The sequence below is a fragment of the Neophocaena asiaeorientalis genome, unplaced genomic scaffold, assembly GCF_003031525.2.
Source record: "Neophocaena asiaeorientalis asiaeorientalis breed wild unplaced genomic scaffold, Neophocaena_asiaeorientalis_V1.1 scaffold308, whole genome shotgun sequence".
NCBI lineage: Eukaryota > Metazoa > Chordata > Mammalia > Artiodactyla > Phocoenidae > Neophocaena > Neophocaena asiaeorientalis.
The window spans coordinates 4801350-4821486 of NW_020172768.1; the positions used below are offsets into that span (position 1 = coordinate 4801350).

General features: G+C 48.0%; 1 protein-coding gene across 2 annotated transcripts in view; it reads right to left on the bottom strand.

The window, feature by feature from the left end:
* Positions 1 to 20066, bottom strand: part of ETS1 (ETS proto-oncogene 1, transcription factor) — a 66149-nt gene extending 46083 nt beyond the window's left edge. Inside the window, exon 1 of one of the 2 annotated variants that reach the window (XM_024740803.1) lies at positions 19613 to 20066. In XM_024740803.1, the coding sequence (XP_024596571.1) occupies positions 19613 to 19694 (82 nt within the window). In that variant the 5' untranslated portion in view covers positions 19695 to 20066. The remainder of the gene's footprint in view (positions 1 to 19612) is intronic. The other variant, XM_024740802.1, reaches the window with a different exon arrangement.
* Between the last annotated feature and the right edge of the window lie 71 nt (positions 20067 to 20137).

Genomic DNA, 20137 nt, shown 5'->3' on the forward strand with positions numbered 1-20137 from the left:
TGGGGGAGGGAGAGGGAGAGAGGGAGCGCACAGAGCTTAAAGCTCTAGAGCCACAGCCACTTTGCTTCCAGAAACAATGGGCACTTAGAGAACAATGGCTGCAGACAAAGTCTTGGTCTATTTTTATCTGCCACTGTGAGTCCCAGACAGGAGGAACTGGATTTCTGCCCTGTACGCACAGCTCCAACTGGATCTGGGCTGGGAGGAAGATGAGGTCACCCGGAACACTGCCTGCTTAGAAATAGGCTCCTTTTTCACTCACAGAGTAGTTTCTTCTTAGCCTAAAGGATCTCTTCAGCCAAGTGAAGAAGTGTGCGTGCCTACTGCTAAAATACAGCCACCATGGAGAAGGGGTAGGTCCAGACTGTAACTGCTGCTCGGCCCAGCCCAGAGCAATGAAGGCAGGGGTGCATGGAAAGCCTGACCACTAGACGGAGGTCAACTCTCTTGTTCCCGAGACAACAGCCCCGTCGGTCCCGTCGGGTCTGGTAATGACACATGGTTGGAGTCCCCCTCAGAGTGTTTCTTCATGGGAACGTTCCCTCCTCATTTCTTTGGTGCATAAAGAGGCTGAGGGCTGATCTTCACGTGTATGTGTGCCCCACATCTCAATAAAGGCCTCTGACTCCCCTTTAGTTCATCCTCTTTGGACAGTCTCTCTATTTTCTGGAAATGCCATCTTCTGCTCTGACATAACTTTGGAGTGACAATTTTAATCCTTCCCAGCTGTGTTACTTATAGTCTAAATCCTCCTAGAGGCTTACTAACAAGGACCAGCAATGGTCGCATAAGCCTGTGATAGACACCAAACCGAAAATGAGCAGAGCCTGGGCCTGGGCTGGAGAAGGAGGCACAGGGACCCTGGAGCAGGCCCTGCAAGCAGCCCTCCTGCCGCAGGGCTTCACTGTGAGTTTCCACCGACAGCCCTGGCACTGACCGGCAACTGACAGAGTCAGTAACTGCACGCCCTGGATCCAGTCCAAGCTTACAGACTTCAGAATCCTAACTGCAAAGCTGGAATCCCCTAAAGGCAAGACATCCAGGGATTCATACAGACGCCCCCCTAAGGAAAACTTTAAGCTCCCCACGCATGCCTTCGAGTTCCTGCCATCAAGCTCCTTGCTCCTGGAAAACCAACACCAAGTAGGTAGAAAGGAACCCGAAAAAGATCCCTTTCGTCCCTTCCATTGAAAGAGCTTAGGGTGTTTCACTGAGAACGTCCCAGGTAACGTCACCACAGCGGGAGGGAGCTGGAGACAAGCACTTAAATGTCGTGTAACCTAAGAGCTTAAGCACAGAGCAGGCACGCGCTGCACACAGCTGGGACCGATGTAACCAGCGAGTGATTAAAAGTGACGTACTGTGTTCCTTCCCACACTCTCTTCGCTGGCTTCAGGAGTGCAGGGATCCAGATGTTCAGGGGTCAGACCATCTGTAGGGTGGCCTGGTGAACCTGAGATGCGAGGATGTCTGAGATGCCACCTACAAGGCCACGACAAGCAAACGCCCCTATACACTGTTGTCCTAGGCAGATGGTGGAGACTGAAACCCAGTTGAAACCTATGACCACCTAAAAGGCACCAAACTGTGAAGATCTAAGTGGGTACCTGGGCCATCCGACGTGGTCCAGGACCTCATTCAAACACTGCTTCCTTGACTTCTCCCCCACCCCCTGCTCCCAACAGGCTAAGTAAGCATCCCCTTCTTCTCCAAGGGCCCTGCTGACTCATCCCAGTGTCATTCAAGAGAACCACGTGGGAGCCACATGGCAGGAATATAGGGAGAAGGCAGAGGAACACACGTTCCCGCCCCTAAGAGACTGACATCAGAGAAGATGCAAAACTTCCCACCCATAGTATATTTGGCAAGCGCACGAGACAGCGCTCCTCTGGACCTATCACAGTCTTCAAAGACGCCTGCTAAGTGCACCAAAATGCACACCAGCTACATGCACCAAAAACCGATGCCAGGGCCCTAACGTGGAGCATCTGGAATTTACAGCATCAGGCTTTACATGTTCAACAACTCGTGAAATAAAGGCCCCACTCAGCTCAGTAAATCCAAACGTACATCCCTAACGAGGAGTCAGAAATCCTGTTGCTTTAAGGGTTTTAGGGAATAATCTGAGTCCCAGCTCAAATTTCCTGAGCTGCTAGGGAGGTACTTAGAACCCTGAGAGACAGCTTCAAGGGATTATGGGTCCTCTCCCTAAACCATTAGGTTCCCTGCTCAACCTAGCATCTGAGGCTGCTTCCGGGTATTCCAGATCTAGAACTTTGGCCCCTATATCTCTTCAGCTTTGGCCTTCTCCATGGCCTTGGGTAGGAGCTAGTACCTCACGCGCACCCTGCTTGCGCGTTCACACTCCTCCCTGCCTCTGCGCCGCTGTCCTGCCCTCGCTGTTATCTGATGCACACAGCTTATCCTCGGCCAAAAAGGGAAAAGAGGAATTCACAGAATTTGCTATAAAGCTTTAACAAGTCCTTGGAGGGATGTTCCCCTTCCTGGCAACTCGACGAAATTACAAGATGAATGAGAGGAAGCTGCCATAGAGATGAGGGTGGGTGAGCGCCCGCCCTGGTCAGGTGGCCCACAGGGCTCCCGATCGATCCCGGAACACACAGGATTAGAAGGGACTTGAGACATCACCTAGTTCAACCCCTTTCTCTTACGGATGGGGAAAACGAAGCTCAGCGGAGTGACATCACGTGGTTACTAATTAGAGACCTCTTGGCTCCATGCCAGTATTTTTTGCCCTCTGCACCACTGCTGTTTCCTTATCGTGGTGGATTGGGAGAGAGACATCTCCCTCCTGTCTTTGCTGCTATCAAGCCCTGGTCATCACTCGAGACAAACTCTACTGCTCCCCAGGTTCGTAAGAACAACAGAGGAATAAGCCATCCAAAGATCTAAAAAGCACGGGATATAATGGGCCCAGGATGGGATCCGCTGCTGCTCTAGGTTATAAATTTTCAATCACGATGGCCAGGCTCTACGGTAGAAGAGCTTCCTGCCAGCAGGGATCCCAGCTGAATGCCAGGGATCATAAAGCAAGAATCTCCAACACCCAACTTCAACTGCACGAAACCACTCTGCGTAACAGGTCTAAAATTTGAGGGTGCTACTCCTATCTATCCAGAAAGAGTGAAGGCGGCTGTTACTTTCAGCGATCCAGTGACCTTCATCTAAAAAGCACTGAAAGAAGAGGTGAGCGCCATCGCGTCATCCACAAGGTCTGTGACGCAACCATTTCAGTCCTGCTGGAAGGGTAAAGAAGACACGGTGATGGCGATGAGGGGATACAACCAACCCCACTGACAAAGGCAGAACATAAAATCAGGGGCACTGGCCTGTAAGTTGAACCTGACGCATCTAATTAACAAGGCCATAAGTCTACCTCAAAAAGGCCAGGTCCTGGAGCCATACAAGCAGCTCCTGTTCTAACTGCAAATGCATCCAGAGTGCGGACAGCTAAGGGTTGTGCTGTGGTCTCTTGTAGCCTCCACAGGTTTTTTTTTTCTCTCTCTCTCCTTTCAGAACGGGGCCCCAAACAACCAGCCCGGGGCATTCTGGCAGCCCTAAGGCGACCCCAGAGTCTCGCCCACACTGGCCCAGAGCAGACAGCATCGGAGGCCTCTCCCAGGGGCAAACCCAAGAGGCTGAGAAGCCACCAGGCAGATCCCATCTCCAGATCAATGGGTCTGATAGGCCAACGGGTGGAGAGCAGAGAAGAAATGATCAATGCAAGAGGGGAGGGAGCAGAAGCCACTGTCCATCCGCAGCCTCAGGTGGGAAAGGGAAAGACCCGGTGCGGATACACAGCCCTCATCCTCTGCTGCTAAGTGGCTCTGCCTCATCAAGAAGCCATTAGGAAACTGCAGCCACCACAGCCCGAAGCTCCGGGACTGAACAGCCCTGCCGCTAGTGAAAGGGCTCATTATCTGTGCCCAGACAGACACTAGCTTCCTACACAGCAGAGCCAAAACAAGCGAGTCCCCAGCTTCCCGGGTCTGTGGGTCCGTGCTTGGAGCATCAGGGGAGAGCAGTGGGGGCTCTCACCAGGAGACACAGCTCCACGCCCCCCTGTGCCCTGCTGGACAGCCTGACCAGCACGCCTTCACGCAAAAAGAGCTACTGACTGCCATGGGCGGGGGGCTTCTTTCAGGGGTGGTAGAAATGTACCCAAGTCAGTTATTGGTGATGGTTGCACAGCTCTGTGAATGTACGAAAACCCACTGAATTGTACTCTTTAACATGGTGAATTTTATATTATGTGAATTATATCTCAGTTAAAAAAGCAATATATATATTTTTTAAAAGAGCTAATGAGCCACCTTCTACGAGCCAAGCAATGGGAACACCTCCCGGTGACTGGGAGACATGGACCCTTCCCAGAAGCACACAGACCACCTCTCCACCTCTCCAGTGATGGGCTGGCTTCCAGAAGCACTGGGGCAAGGGTGCCGACGTCTGGAGTGTAGGGGGGTGAGGAAGAAGAGGGGCCAAGGTGTCAAGGACAACTCCAGTGGCAGGTGGGTGGCATTAGTGAGAGGGAAGAGACATCGTTGTGACCTCGGCCACAGGGAAGCCTCAAGAGATGCAGACAGGCCCGCTCACTGGGAGGCCACGGAAACACTGGGAGAGGTCGTTTCCAGAGGCGGATGCCTGGAGGCTACAACTTCTGGGACCACTTACAGGAGGACTAAGAGGGAGGCCACAGACTCCAAGAGACAGGCAGAGAGCATCAAGCTCGCCTCACCCCACGCCGCCGTGCCCAGAAGAGGCTGCCCCAGGGCCCATGGAGAGTGACATTAGCATTTGTGTATTTCGATGTTGAAGGAGAAGGAAATCTCCATCAGACCTGGCTCTTTCTGAAGGTTTCTCTCCCAACCCTGGGGGAAAAAAAAGGAAGGGCAGACAGAAAAGGGCTTCAGGCATACACACACGGGACCAGGCTCACTGGCCATGAACCGAGAAAAGGTGCAGTCGCAACACTGTGACCAAATGGGACCTTTTGGAAAGTTCTCTTCCAAGAGGGATCATGAGTTTGGGCCCCTGGAATGCCCCAGAGCAGCTCTGATTGGTTCCCCAGCCCTGACTCAGATGCAGCAGCGCTGGCTCTACCCTCGGGTGAGTAAATAAACTGACCCAGGGTCTGGAGGGGAGGGGGCAGGCGAGAGCAGGATGGGAATCCGGAGAACCAAGTTCTGATTCTGGTGCAGGGAACAGACAGATGAGATGTCCAGTCCGTTCCAGAGACGGGTGGTGTGGCAGAATTCAAGAAAGGATTCCCTGAGCCTTAACACACCACTCCAGGTGGGATCCAGCCCTGCCCTGGCAGCCCGCTTGTCGCTGCTTTATAATATAGAGAATTAGTCACTGGATTAGCAAGCACATTTACACACACTGGAGCACAGCTGTTTAAAGACACAGGATCCCCTTTTCCAGGTGCCGGATTCCGGCTGTAAATCAACCACTGCAATTGGCCACAGGCAGATTCCAGAGAAGGCGTCTTCAGTTGCGAAGCGCTTTAGCGGAAGTTGGCTAGTACTGCGAGGGTCTACTGGGCACTTGCTGGGGGACAGAAGGGACACGGGGTGTGGAGAAGGAAGCAAGGCCAGTGGTCCTTCTTCCGACCCGAGGCTCGTTATCTTTAGGAGGGCATCGCGTGGACTCACTGACCTGGCCTTTCCCAGCAGCAAGCTAACGTGGAGGGCCTGAAGGAGGCAGCTCTACTCCAGGCCAGCTGCAGTGACAGGTCGTAGAGGTTTCCTCCTGAACCTCACATGCTTAGGTCCCTCCCAGAAGAAAAGAAGAGGACAATTAAAATAATTCTATATCCTGATAACGACAATTCCAAGAACCGGCCCCGCTGACCTGGCCAGGGCCTGAACGTGATGCTTTTAAAGTCGGATCCATGACCTGAGGCCAAGCTCAAGTTTGCTAAGTGTGCGTGAGAGGAAGAAAACACTACCAGTGGCCACAGGGACCGCTCCGGCCCACTTGGTTACAGGGGTGTCGAGTGGAAAATTTTCTGTAACCACAGTCCTAACAACCACTGAAGTAGCAACGGCGCTGTCAGCAAAGAGCCTCTGTACAGAAATGGCGGCCTACGAGACACAAGGATAACACACCATTTACGAGACCCTGTGGAAAAGTATCTTACAGGCGTTATCTCAAATCCTTGCAAGAGCCCTGAAAGCTCTTTATGATTACCTCCATTGTAAGGGTTACACAAGGAAGGCTTGGAGAAGTTAAATACGTTGCCGAAGGGCAAATTAGCAAGCAGAAAATTCAAACTCAGGTCTGTCTCACCTCCAAACCCTGCTCCTTCCAGGACAGGGCGGTGGCTACAGGGAGAGCCATCATCACAACCAATGTCATGAATGAGAGGCTGTGGGATTCACAGACAAAGAGGACTTTCTATGGAGCCACCCAGAAATGGATCCCTCCCCCGTGACTATGAGGTCTCATCTACCGAATGGGAAGAGAAGGCGTCTGTATCTTAAGATGATGCTAAGAAACCTTAGGCATAAACAGACCATCTGATGGATATAAGAACCAAACTCCAATGACTAAAAAAGTGGACCGCGTTCAGGCTCCATTAGAACAGGAATTTGAAGAAGATTCTCAGATTCCTGGCTAGTTTGTGTGGGAGGAGCCTCCTGCGTATCTTGCACCAGCTTTTGGAAATTCAAATACTAATTCCTTGGAACTGGCTTGCCCATAAAAACACTGTGAGTGTTTTCTTACAAAGCAAGGCAGTCGGGGCCCCTGGAGACTGGGCTCATCCTCCCCGGTCACCGCTCGTTGCCTGTAGCCGATGCCTGTGAGTAGCTCACGCCAACCCGACCCTGTGAATCCAGCAGCAAGTCGCCGGGGCCCGATCTCATCTAAAACATGAAGTTGCTGTTTTGCTCATCCAGCACCCAAAACCCTTTGGAGACACTGCAGCCGGCCTGGACTTTCAAATTTCTCCCATCCGGCCATCCATCACAGGTGAGGACGTAGAAAAGCCACAAGGCTCCCCTAAGCGAGGCCTTCAGAAATCCAGAAATAAAGAGATTTTTCGGGCTTCCCTGGTGGCGCAGTGGTGGAGAGTCCGCCTGCCGATGCAGGGGACTTGGGTTATTTTTTCTTTTTAAATCTCCAAATGAATCAGAGGCTAACTCCAGGTCCATCATGCAGACAGTGATTCATTCCATGTGTGTGTTTATTTTTCTACCAACATTCCTGTTGCATCAAGTGGCCTCAAGGCCTAGACGTGTGCCTCTGAATATCCACTCCCCGGAGGGCTCGCAAGAATGGGTGGAGCCCTTACTTCATTCCTTGATTTCCCAATCTGGAAAATGGAGCCAAAAGCACCAACTCTCTCTATGCATTAGTAAATTTAGGTACCTACGTTTCATTTGTCCACTTTGAATTTGAAAATGCACATGGAAACGATGGGAACTATGTCTTTGGCTTCCGCTCTATTACACATCCCAGTGATATATATTTATAGATATACTGGATGTTTTTCTTTCTTAGCCTGAGAATAATGAGGAACCCAAAAGAGCACACTGCGCAGAAGGACGCACTAAGAATCAAAGCCTCTGATGAGAATGTTAGCAAATTTTCTCTCCAAACAGATTCTAAGTTGGTAGGACTTTGTAATTAGAAGGATCTAAGTTTAAATTTGTGACTTGAGAGTTCTTGGGAAAATTATTGCAGCCTTTCTGAGACTCAATTTCTTATCTTCATAATGGGGGTTAAGACACCAACCTTGGTACAAACTCTTATGTACGAAAAAAGCTACAAGGAGACATAATACAACACAGGGCATATAGCCAATGTTTTATAATAACTATAAATGGACTATGACCTTGAAAGACTGTGAATCGCTACGTTGTACACCTATAACTTATACAATATTGTACATCAACTATGCTTCAATAAAAACAATTTTTAAATAAAATTTAAAAACATTGAAAAAAAATAAAACACCGACATCATAGGGTTGTTTAAAGAATGTGTCATTTGTGTGAAGCACTCTGCAAAGTGCCTGGCACACAGTAGGTACTCTAGAACTATTAGTTTCACTTCTCTCATGCCTCCAAACTGAAGCACAGATATGTACAGAGACCAAAAACAAGCACCCAGCAGTTCTGGAGAATGTTTGATTTCCATTAGGAGGTAAGGAAGGTATAAGATTGAACTCTTGATCTGATGTGAAATCAAGGATGCATTTCCTGTACACACACACCCATTCACCCTTAAGAGAGTTCCTAGGTATTCAGCATCGCCACTCTGTATCATATCTCCCAGAAATTTAATAACACTCCTTATATCACGGATGCCTCCAGAGTTCTCCGTAAACGTGAGCTCATTAATGTTCCCACTCTCTCCAAGCAAAGGCAGCTCACCCACCAGGAACGCCCTTCTTCCAGAAGAAAACGGAGCTGACGGAGGTGACAGGTGACGCAGAGACGTGGCTAGAGTCTGGCAGCTCTAAGTGAATCATGTATCCTGATTCTCATGCCAGGCAGAAGGTAAAGGATGAGCACCTATCTGGGTGGACCTGTCTGGCTACCAACACAGAAAATGCTCCAACCAGGAAAATGGAAGGCCAAGCACACTGCAGGCCTGACCAAAACGACTCAGAAGTGGAGGCCTGAACCCCATTTTGAAGAGGCGACACTTGGCAGCCACAGTAAGATTTGCTTTACAAGACTAAATGTTCCTGACAAGACTAAAGTTAGCGCCCACATTCAAAAATGCCGAACTTAAACCTATTCTCCATTCTGGCTGCAATCAGGTGTACCAAGCTCTACAGCCATCCCCACCTCCTCTTCCCCAGTAATCCAGAAGCCCCGGAGGGCACTGCTGGCCATTCAGAATTAAACTCACTCCCAAGGATACAACCACATGCCAAGGGGCCACTTCTCCGTGTGACAACCTGTCATCTGGCTTCGCAATGCTCTTGTTCTCAGAATGACCAAAACGGGGGGAAGAAGGCTTATTTTTATCGCTAAGGAACAACACATTGTATTAGGGGGATAATCTAATATAACTTCACTAAACTCCAAGTGTATACACCCGGTGCCATAGCAAATGCCCCTGCCCCAAATGGAAACTCACAGGGGAAAAACATAACTCACCGAAAATGTAATTCTTGTACGCCTCTCTGGCACAATTCTTTCCCATAGCATGCAGCATGAGATGCCAAGTTTTCTGGGTTTTGTTTTACTTTTTATCCTGAGGTACTCCTCTGCCTACCTGAAGTTCCTGCTCGTCATTAAAGTGGACCTCATTTGCTAAAAAGGGTAAACTGAGGCTCAGAAGACCAAAGCAATGAGCATATATTTCAGTATAAGGAAACGGGGGTTGGACAGGAGTTCTTTTCAAAACTCTTTAGATTAAAAAACAAAACAAACAAAAAAAATGCATTTCTCAAAGTCCAAAGTCAGCCCACCCCAGAGGAAAACCGCATCTTTGTCTAGAAGCCTGGGGGGTAACTCACCTTTTTCTACTTCTTGAGAAAGAACTAACCTACCATCCTACTTAAAGTTTGGCCAGCGGTTTGGCATCATGGAAAGCTGTGCAAATTCTCCAGATCCCATATGATAGTGATTTGTGCAACCCACTTGAAGCTCACTCGTCAGCCAACTGTCTACAGGGGACCGACTAACTATACATAGAAAATATGCAGGGAACTCAATCTCCAGCAAAAGAGCAGAGGATGCCTCGTTAATACTTCTGCCTCAGGCTAATGTTTAGCAGCCATTGTAGTAACGTGAATGCACTATGTATTCATCCAATCAAGGAAATATTTAAAATGTGTGTGGCCGAATGGAAATGTCAAGGGGTCTGGAGAATTCCAGCTTCCTGTTCTAACTCTGCCACTTACTTACCAAGTTACCTTGGGAAAGGAACTTGGCATCACAAGTGGGCATCAGTTTCCCTACCTGTAACATATTTGTAACTCAGGGGACTGTGAAGCTAAAAGGGGGAGTAAGTCCCACGTCAAACTGCGAAATGCTACCAGATCACAACCAAGTAATACGTGAAGTGGTAAACGATAGGCACAAACAGACCTTAGTATTTCCCCAAAGTCAACAAATATCCAAATATTTCTGAGAAGAGTGAGCTTTGGAGTGACCTGCAGCTGGGCTTAAATCTAAACTCCGCTCACCCGCTGTGTGGCCTTGGGCACATTGTTTAACCTCATGGTTTCTCCATCTGAGAGATGAGAAGAATACTTAGTTAGCTATCAGGGATAGGGGTAAAAGAATGAGGTTCTTGGCACGTTAATAAGCTGGCATCCAATAACTAACAGAAAAGAAAAAAACAAGAAAAAGGTAAAAACGAGATGAGAGATGCCTACACAATTACGGAGAGATCAACTCTGCCCTCTTATCAGTGGCAGTTTTTCTTGTTTTTCCCCCAAATTGGCACGCCGATCTTAGGTCCCTGCTCCTGAAAGAAAAGGGCAACTGTGTCAGACCTTTCTCAAAACGTAGCAATAACATCCAGAACCTGATTTTCAGATAACGACTGTGTACAGGCGCCATGCCTCCACTGCTGTAAATGCAGCCTTTGAAAGGCCGGCAGCCTGTGCTCACCACGCCCCAGCACACACTCGCAGCAGCTTCCTGGACCCGGGGAAACCAGAGCAGGTGGGATCTCCTGGCAGCCAGCACCTCCGGGAGGGCCAGACCCCATTCCCGAGCGCCCAGCAGCCAGGGGCCCAGCCCCTGCCTTGGTACACACAAGAGGCACGGGCCTCACCAGGGTGGCTTTGAGCAGAATGCGTTCCTGCTGCAGGAGGGGACTTTTCTGCCCAGAGCAGCGCCCTGAGTAGCCGAGATGAAACAGGTCTGGCTCAGACCACACGCTCGGCTCCGAGGATGCAGCTGGGGCTGCTGGCTGCTTCACCTACCAGACCCCCAGCCTACATCTCCTTCCTCCAGAGCAGACCCCCCGCGCTGGAGCTGCTTTCCGCTGCAACCGTAGCAAAGGCTGATGGAAAAAGGAAGCTGTTTCATGGAGAGGGACCAAGAGGAAGGTATGACGCCTGGTCCAGCGTCACCCCAGGGACAATGTGTTTCTCCAAACGTAGGCAAGGCCTGTGACAATTCCTAATGCCTCTCCCCATGAAAGGTAATCTTCACGAATGCATTCAAAATCCTCCCAATGATGGAACTGTGATGAACAGAATATGGGGACCAAGAGAAAAATACCCCCATTTTGCCTACCTCTTGAATGACATTCCATGCTCTCTCTAAGCCTTCATTATTTTAAATGCTATCTAGATTCATACACTATCAGCGCTAAGAGAAACCTTACAGGTCATCTTCTCCAGTGAGTTTATTTAACGATGAAGAGCTGGAGGTTCAGAAAAAAGAAATGACTTGCCCAAGGTCACACAGACAAAGAGTTGCAAAGCCGTGGCTAGAATCCAGGCCTCCTGGGTCTCCAGGCAATGATGGGTTCCCCAGAGTAGACACTCAGCTCAGCTTATACACAAAATGTACTCCTACTAGGCTGACAGACCTCCCCTTATTAGTCCTGAATCCTCACTGCATTCCACACATTTAATTAGTATTTCAATGATATAAGATAACCAATGCATAATGTATAGAATTAAAAAAAAAAAACCTAGGCAGGGAATCTCAAATAGATAGGAAAAAGAAAAATAAATACTAGAACTATAGAAGTCAACACATGGAAACTCTTCCACTGAAAATGCCCTGTAGTGGATTTTCTGAAGGGTATTTGAACATCAAACTCAACCACACACTCTCATGAATGATAAGTAACGACAGTGATTATCCCAGCACAAAACTCTAATTGCACAAAAATATCATTAATTGAGAGTAGGTATAGTACGCGGCACATAGTAGGGGTTTCTAAATATATACTTCAAAAAACCATGTATCTACAAACACTCACCAGATTAGGAACCCCCTGGCCTAACCTAGATTCTTATTTTCCATTTGTACCTTGAAAATATGTACCTGATTGATCTGTCATCTTCTCTGAGGTTTAACGCTTATTCTGATAAACTGATATAGAGGTTTTAACAACTAACAGTATGACTGGGAGGTAAAGTAATGCTACCAAAAGAAAAAACAAATCACCTCTCTCATAAGCCTTTTCAATAACACTGCTCTGCCCTTAAAATCTCCCTACTTTCAAAGGCAAAATTCATCCTGAGATGCAAAACGCTCTCAACATAGGTCCTGGTCTCACACTTCCAACTCTCCTCCCTTTCTACAATCAAGGTGTTTTTCTTCATATTTATGTAAGCCTTTCTTTCACTCCAAACTTTCAGCATTCTCCCCACGCTGTTCTATCTAAGATATTCCTCTCCTTGTTTTTAACCACATCTTCCAAATTTTTCTGAAATACCCATGGTCTCCCTGAAGCTGACCCAGGAAATTATTCTAACCTAGAACTGTTGGGAGAAAGCACCCAACAGACACAGAAAATAGAATCATTGATCCCCATGTACTTTCACAAGTTCAAATGGGGCTCCTCCAGCACTTTTACCCATGAAAGCACCTAGAGCACAAGGATTATTCCCTCTGGGTTGCCCTGACCTGCCATACAGCCGTGCAGCATGTAAAGTATTCAGAAATGATTACAGAGACAAAGAGTGGAAACAGATTACCCACCTGGCCACTTGGACTAGAATTCTTACCCAAGTGCAATGTTTGGTCCATATGGGGGGGTTTCCAAAAGTCTATGAAACATCGCTTAAATTCTTTGATCTTTTTTTCACTATCTCCTTTCATTCTTTCATTAGTCCTTTCAGACTTTCTAATTCTTCTCCTGTCACCTCTCTTCTTTTTTTCTCTTCTTTTTTAGCCAAACGGGATGTTGCGGTTGAATCCACTATTCCATTCCCTTCCTCCCGCCCTAAAAAACTGAGGGCTTGCTGTTTTACTTTTCTTTTTGTTTTTACCCATTTTAACGGTACAAAAAAAAATTTTTTTTTTTGCCCCTTTTGATCCCAACGTAAAACTTCTCATCTTGGATAAACATTAAAACGAAACAAAGGGAAAATGTCATTGTCTTCACGTGTGTAATGATGGCGTTTCCCCCGACTCAAAAGTTCATTTTCACACACACACCCCCTACACACAGGGAGTTTACAGTTCCTCTACAGAACTCTGCAAAACAAAAATCGACAGCTTAGCATAGCTCCTCAAAGCTACCGAGAGGTTTCAAACGCTTCAAGTGAACTCATTTGAGGTTGATCTTTAGTTGTTTCCCAGGTGCTGAGAAATATTATATTATGTGTCAAAAAACACATTTACAAATATAACTCATGCTTGGGGGAAACCACACTGAACTTGAATTTCTTCAAACTCTTAATTTGGTCCTTTTAGCTTACTCTGGGTGGCCTAAGTAGATATCATAAAGAATATTATTGTCCCAAATCAGTGTCCAAGTGGTATGCGCCCCATTTCCAGGGACAGTCCTAGTCTATCTCTCATTGTGGTGTCATTATTAACAGCACCCATTACACTCTCAAAAGTGTCCCAGTTTGGATGGTAAATTACAAGCACACACCATCAAGATCTGAAATCCAGTACCCTAAAACTTTCCAATGCTACATTGGGTCTTAAAGCACCATCTGGGTCAGTATCTTACAATTCTGAGACCAAACGAAATGCTACAGAAAAAGGACAATGGGGAAAAGGTGATGGGGCAGTAAGAAGCCACCTTCCCAGTGCCCAGTGACAGGCCTGCCCCCAAGCAGCAGAAACTGGAAAGCACCTGAGAAATATCAAGAAGTTGGCCAAATAATCAATAAATATTTATGGCTCAAACAGCACTATTTTGAGTACCGCCAGCGATACTGGATCTGCTGTAACCTACACTACAGACCAATTTCCTTCTGGACGTGCATAGAGACTATGAACTACCCAAGTGAAAGAAAAAGGTAACATAGATAGGCACAGAGCTTCAAGAAAAGTAGCCAAATAGCCTGTTTCTGCAAATGTGAAAAACACCTACTGAAGTTCTGGAGAAAGAGCTCTTCAACCCAACTGAAAAAAAAAAAAAGCAAACTGGAGCTGTAGATACCTGACAAGGAAAAATGATAGATTTGGGGATTGTCTCCACATTCCTAACTCAGAGTTAAGAAGAGCTTAACAGCTGGAAGCAAAGGGTGGACCTAGAATACTGTGAACAGGGAGGCAAATCCCATCGGAGACTCTGTCTGAGCAGGGGGTGGGGCCCCCACTTCATTCGGGAGCACCCAGATAAAAACATGAGGACTGTGTTGTGAATATACAAATTCCTCTCTGGGATGACCGTGGGACCCAAGGGTATTAAGTGTTTGGAAAAAATGCTCCCCATAAGGCAGTGACAGAGGAACCAAGACCTCACCCGTGGACAAGTCGCCAGGGAGTCTGTTGGTTTCCCACTGAGCTGTGGGCCAGCGGGGTGGGGGTGGGGGGTGGGTTGGCGTGGGCAGGTCTGCAGGTAGCACCCTGGGGCTCAACTTCCCTCCTTGTGCCAGAACAGCTACACACTATGTGCCCTGACCCACGGCATGGGCTTGAAAACCCTACATTTTAGGCAGGGAAAAAGACAAAACTTATTTGCTGTGCAGACAATAAAGGCAGGTACCTCTGGCCTCCTTGCAGGAAGGAAAATTAAATCACATCTGTACTAAGAAAACAAACTGCTGCTCATCTGTGTCTCTCGTCGCCCAGATTGTGAGTGAGATACATGCAGAGCTGTGTCCGTGACGAAAGAGGTAAATCAGGCCGAATGGGGAGGCTCTGGGAAGGATGTGACCTTGGAAGTGAACACAATCACGTCCTCACCTGTGAGAGAACGAACTACATCTGGAAGACATTGGAAAAACAAGAAGCCTGGTTCTCTGCTTGGTGATCTCAGGCAAGCCTCCTCGCTGGAACCCTCAAGCATCTTCTTAAAGCAACACACCTCGACTGCCAGCCCTGGAGGGAGCTCACAGGACAGGCCCTAACCCCAAGCTCAGAGGAGTCATGCAGGGCTGCAGGGGTCCCCTGCACCCCTCAACCCCCAAAGCACCGACCACCAGTGCCTCCTCATCTCCTCTCTTTTGATTCCCTGAGTTTCTGTGAATAAGACGGTGCTTTACAGTAGGTATAAAATGCTCGCAACACTCAACAGTTTATAAATTTCTATCAGTGCGGCCTAGAGCAAATTACGCGTCTCTCAGAATATCCTCTTCCTCATCTGAACAATGGATGTACTAATTTGTGCCCGTGCCCCAGAGTCAGTGGTGTGAAGTGGGAAAGAACCTGGCACGTGATGCAGGTTCAGTACGTGTTGCAGAAACATCCCTACAGCTTGGGAACGGCAGGAATCTACCTTCACTGCAAGCTCAGGGAATGCCACCACAGCCATGGGTGATTCATTCCGCAAACCAGGGACGGCTGTAATTATACTGTCGCTGTCGCCATTGTAGAGTTATCTGTGCTCTTTGCAATAGGGAGCCTCGCTTTCCTGAAAAAAATCCTGACCTACACTAACCAGCTCTCGGTTTTGCAGAGATTTTGATGGAGCCCAGAGCAAGCTGGCTCTGGAAGGTTGACCGCGGGCTGGTTTGTCTCCTAGGGGGAGGTGATCCCCCTACAGGGTGGTCTGGTCTCTTTAAGAAAGAAAAAAAAGTTACACAGACAAAAAAACAGCAATACAAACCAACCAAAAATGCCAGGAATGCGAGCTCTGCCAAACAAATAAATAAATAAGATCTGAGACACTTTATGATAACTGGACATGATGCATTTCCCAACCCTGCATAACTGAAGAACTCTACATTTCCATCAACCCTGTAAATGTTCCCCGGCCCCTAGTCTTGGTGGCCTTCTGGCTCTGAGGCAGCACTGACAATCTCGCCAGTGTAACCCACAGTAACTGACTGATCCCTGAGCCTGTAACTGACTGATCCCTGAGCCACAGTAACTGACTGATCCCTGAGCCAGTAACTGACAGCCCGGCCCCGGAGATGCCCTGACACTCTGAGAGTTACCTGGCTTGCTGTTTGCTGCTGGGGCACAGAATGGAGTGTGAGGTCTCAGTGAGGCAGGTGAAAAGGTTCTCTTTAACTTTACTCTTCTTTCCCTCTCAAATAAGCGATTAGGGGAGGTGCACAGGCAGCTGTAGCCCCTATAAAACACTTCAAGGGCCCCTAAAAATTCTACATCCGTCGTCATTTTGCGTTGTTATTGTGGATCAGCAGTTTTAAGATTTGCACACAGTAATAGATTTAATTCTCACATCAACCCTATGACGTAGAAGGATTATCGCACTCATTTTACAGATGCAGGAGCTGGAGTACAGAGAGAGATGAAGTAATTCGTCCAAAGTCACACAGCTAGTAAGTGGCAGAACTGAGATTCAAACCCAGACAGGCTGGCTACAGAGTCCCTGCTCGGAAATGCTGGGCTCGTCGTCACTAATGGCGCGTGGTCCGTGGGGGTCTGGAAGCACAGTGAACAGGCGACCCTAAGAGCCCGGAAGCTCTGCCCTTCTTTCTGGTCCATACAGATGAAGATACAAAGACTGACCAAAGGCACTGGGAGAGGGACGGAGCTTCTTCCTATCTCTAAGGGCAATACAGGTCCCCGAGGGATGGACATCCTTTCCTAGGGTAGGAGGGGGGCTGATCCTTTTTCATTCTTGTAAAAGCGCAAACAAACAGAATTAGAATTCCTGATCTTCCCTGGGCATTATGCTCACCTCACCGAGAAAGTGGAGTGGGAAAGGAGAGGAAAAATTAGGCGGCTGGGGAATGTATTTGCTTTGGCACCCAGCCTCCACCCCTTCTCAGCAAACTCCACACCAGGAGGGAACTCCATGGACACTCTATGGCTTTGCTTGTTTTAACCTATTTAAGCTCTGAGAACCTGGCAATCATGTATTACAATCAAAATGATATATCCAACTTTACATCTACAAGGAAAATTCAATGCCAATGTTATTTCCAAGTATATGTTAATTTGGCACGTAAAGCTGTCAAAACTCCTGGTGAGGTCTCAATCCAGAATCAAAGTGAATAAAGGTTCTTGATAAGGTCCTAGCCACTGAGACTGGCAAATGACCCAGGCTCCTGCTGGGACACCCACCTCCCTCTTGCCTCTCTCCAGCCCTCATATATGAGGGGAGGGGGGGAGGGAGAAATCCTGGTTTAATTATTTAAACCAGGTAAGTTCCCAAAATAGTTGTCTCCACACATAAGAAACTAAACAACCCAAAGAATCATTCTGACAAATACTTGTCACAGCTGTAGACACAAAGCCACGCTATGAGAAGTTAAACTTTAAAAATGTCCTGTATGGTCTGATGGGCAAAGCAAATCCCCACTTTGCCAGTCAGTGTCTTTTCCCACCAACAAAAGCAAGCAGCCCTGGCCAATGCTTCCTGCATCCTTGCACCTGCAAGTTTAAGTCTCAACTGAAGTTTCTCTGCTAAGCTTTACAGAGATAACTTGCAGTATTACTCAAGGCAACTGTACACTGAGATGGTAGAAACCGGGATGCATGTTACTTGAGCTGCTGGCTCACTAGACATTCTTAGGTAAATAACTTACCTTCTCTGTGCCTCCATTTCCCTTCCTGGGTTATGGGAATAATATTCACGTATATGCTACTAAACCTCCAGAAAAAAATGATCTCAAACTTAGTTGATAGCGCCAGAAATCAAATCTCGTTACAATGAATGGCAGAAGACTGCCTAATTTCTTTGATCAGTTGAAATTTTCTTGTACTGAAGGTTGCTGACAAAATATTTTTGCAAAAGAAGGGCACTATAAATTTGCTTACTATAATGGGTATGACTGCAGCAGTAGGCCTCACTGTCCCCATTCTACAGATGGGAAAGCTAAGAATAGTTACTTGCTCAGGATTTATTTTTATCAATAATCAACAGAACGGTACCATATACTTAAAACCTCTAATGTTTACTAAATTACTCCCCCAAAATGCTTCCGCTGTTTACTGTGATCTAAAACATGTGTTGCTAGGGGCTCTTTTTCCTTCCCAGCATGCCAAATCCATTGTAGGTTCGTGGACTGACATATTGACACCATTTCCCAGACGACCAAATCTGTCTCTTCCCCATAAACACACATATAAACAAGCCATACTTAAGGAAAGGACCTATTGGTTGAGATCTATCTTTGCTGGGAACTATCCTTTCACTTCCTCTATAAATGGTCTGAATCAATTGTGACTAACAGAATTTATTCTGGCTGCCTTGAACTCCCCAAAACCACCATCACAGCAGTATCATTTCTGAACTGTAGCTCTATGTACCCGAAATGTCTCCGAGGTGCCAGTTCATCTCAGCATCCTTGTGACAACAAACAGCCTTAGTCTTCCTGCACCTCCCAGGGAGCAACCCTGGGCTTGAGTGTTAGGGGGTCTAAGAGGAGAAGACACCAGCCACTACCATGTCTTTATTAAGATTTCTGCAGGGTCTCCAAATGACAAAACGTCAGCTTGGCTTGTGTTGAAAGTTTAAGCAGATTAAGAAAGGGTTAAAATAAGCAACTAATTATGGCGGAGGCAAAGAAGTCTTAAACATGGGGAGCCGCTGAACTTACTGATAATCCAATACAATAGAGAAGCACATTACTGCGATTAATTTTTTTCCAAAAAGCACCACCTTCTCCCTACATGTTTCTATATACCTCTACCTCCCAAATAACGAATCTCTTAAGGATAGCTGGCAGTTCCCTATCCTACAAGAAAGCATCTTTTCTTCTCCAATTGCATTTACTCCAGAAATTCTGGAGCTCCAGCGTCCATTCAACTGCTTGGCACCAAAAACTGTGTCTAAGACAAAATGAAATTTCTGTCCTACCCCTTTCCTTTTCAAATCCTACAAATCCAAGAGTTGGATAACACACCAATCAAAGACCCAAAGTCACGTTTGGTGTTGGGAGGTTTTCCCTCTTCTAACAGATCTTTGGTACCAAGGGACAAATTTACGGCAGATTAGAAAGATGGATAAAGTGAGTAACCTGCATGAACAGAATCGGGATGTTTCCTGCAGTTAAGCTCTGCTCCCATCTCCCTATCCTCAACCCAGAAAAGAGAAGCTAGATAGCAAAGGGACATGTGACAGGGGAGCTCAGGAAGGCAAGACATTTGAAAATGTGCATGAAGGCCAGCCAGTTAGACACCGTTTGGGTTCTTACTACCCAAGGCCCTCCATCCGGCGGCTCCAGTTCTGGGGCATGACTGCAGGGTCAGGGGATGATGTCCTCGGCGGCCGTGTCCACCCCCCTAACGTTAAGGAATAAGGCCAGAGGGTTCCCGCTCATTTGGAAAAATAAAAAAGCAGGAATGGGAGTGCTGGCCATTCTAAAAGCTTTTTCCCATTACTCACAAAAACACAGCTGTGAAAATAAATACCACCCCCCAAACAAGGGTCTCGGGCCACCAACGTCCTCTTCCTCCTCTCTACCTCTCTCCAGCTGCCACCAGCATCGCCTGCTCAGGCAGAAGCTCTGACAGAAACGCACCACTGCCTGTAAGGGAAGAGCGAAGGGGGTAGAAGCGGAGGGGACCCCGGCCTCTGGCCGAGAGCTGGAGTGGGGGCTTCGGCAGTCACCACTCACCCGGGGATGGGAAAAGCTCCAGATCCACTTTTTCCGTCTTGATGATTGTGAGAGTCGGTTTGAGATCGACGGCCGCCTTCATGGTGCCAGGAGTGGGGGGACAGACGGGACTAGAGCAAGTTTGCTGTTATTCTTGTTGTTTCTCTTTTTAATGGGGATAAGTAACAAGGGACAGGGGACGGGGGGATCGGACCTTCTTCCCTAAAATCTCAAATTCCCGCTGACTTTCCCCGGCGCCCAGAAGGTGAGCGGCCGGAACTCTCTCCCGGGTAGTTGGCACTTTGCGGGAAAGTGCGCGCGCCGGGTGCCCGCCTCGCCTGCGCCCCGCCGGCTACCTCCTAGTCCTGGCCCGGCTCCCTCCTCTCCGCGGGCAGCCGCCTGCGCTCGCCCTCGCCCTCGCTCTCCGGAGCCGACTCCCTCCCTCGCCCGCGCGCTCTCCCCTCCTCTTTGGGGCGTTACTCGAGGCGCCGAGCCCCGGCCGTGGGTCTGCGCGCCCGGCCCCCTCCCCCAGGGTCTCCGCGGGGG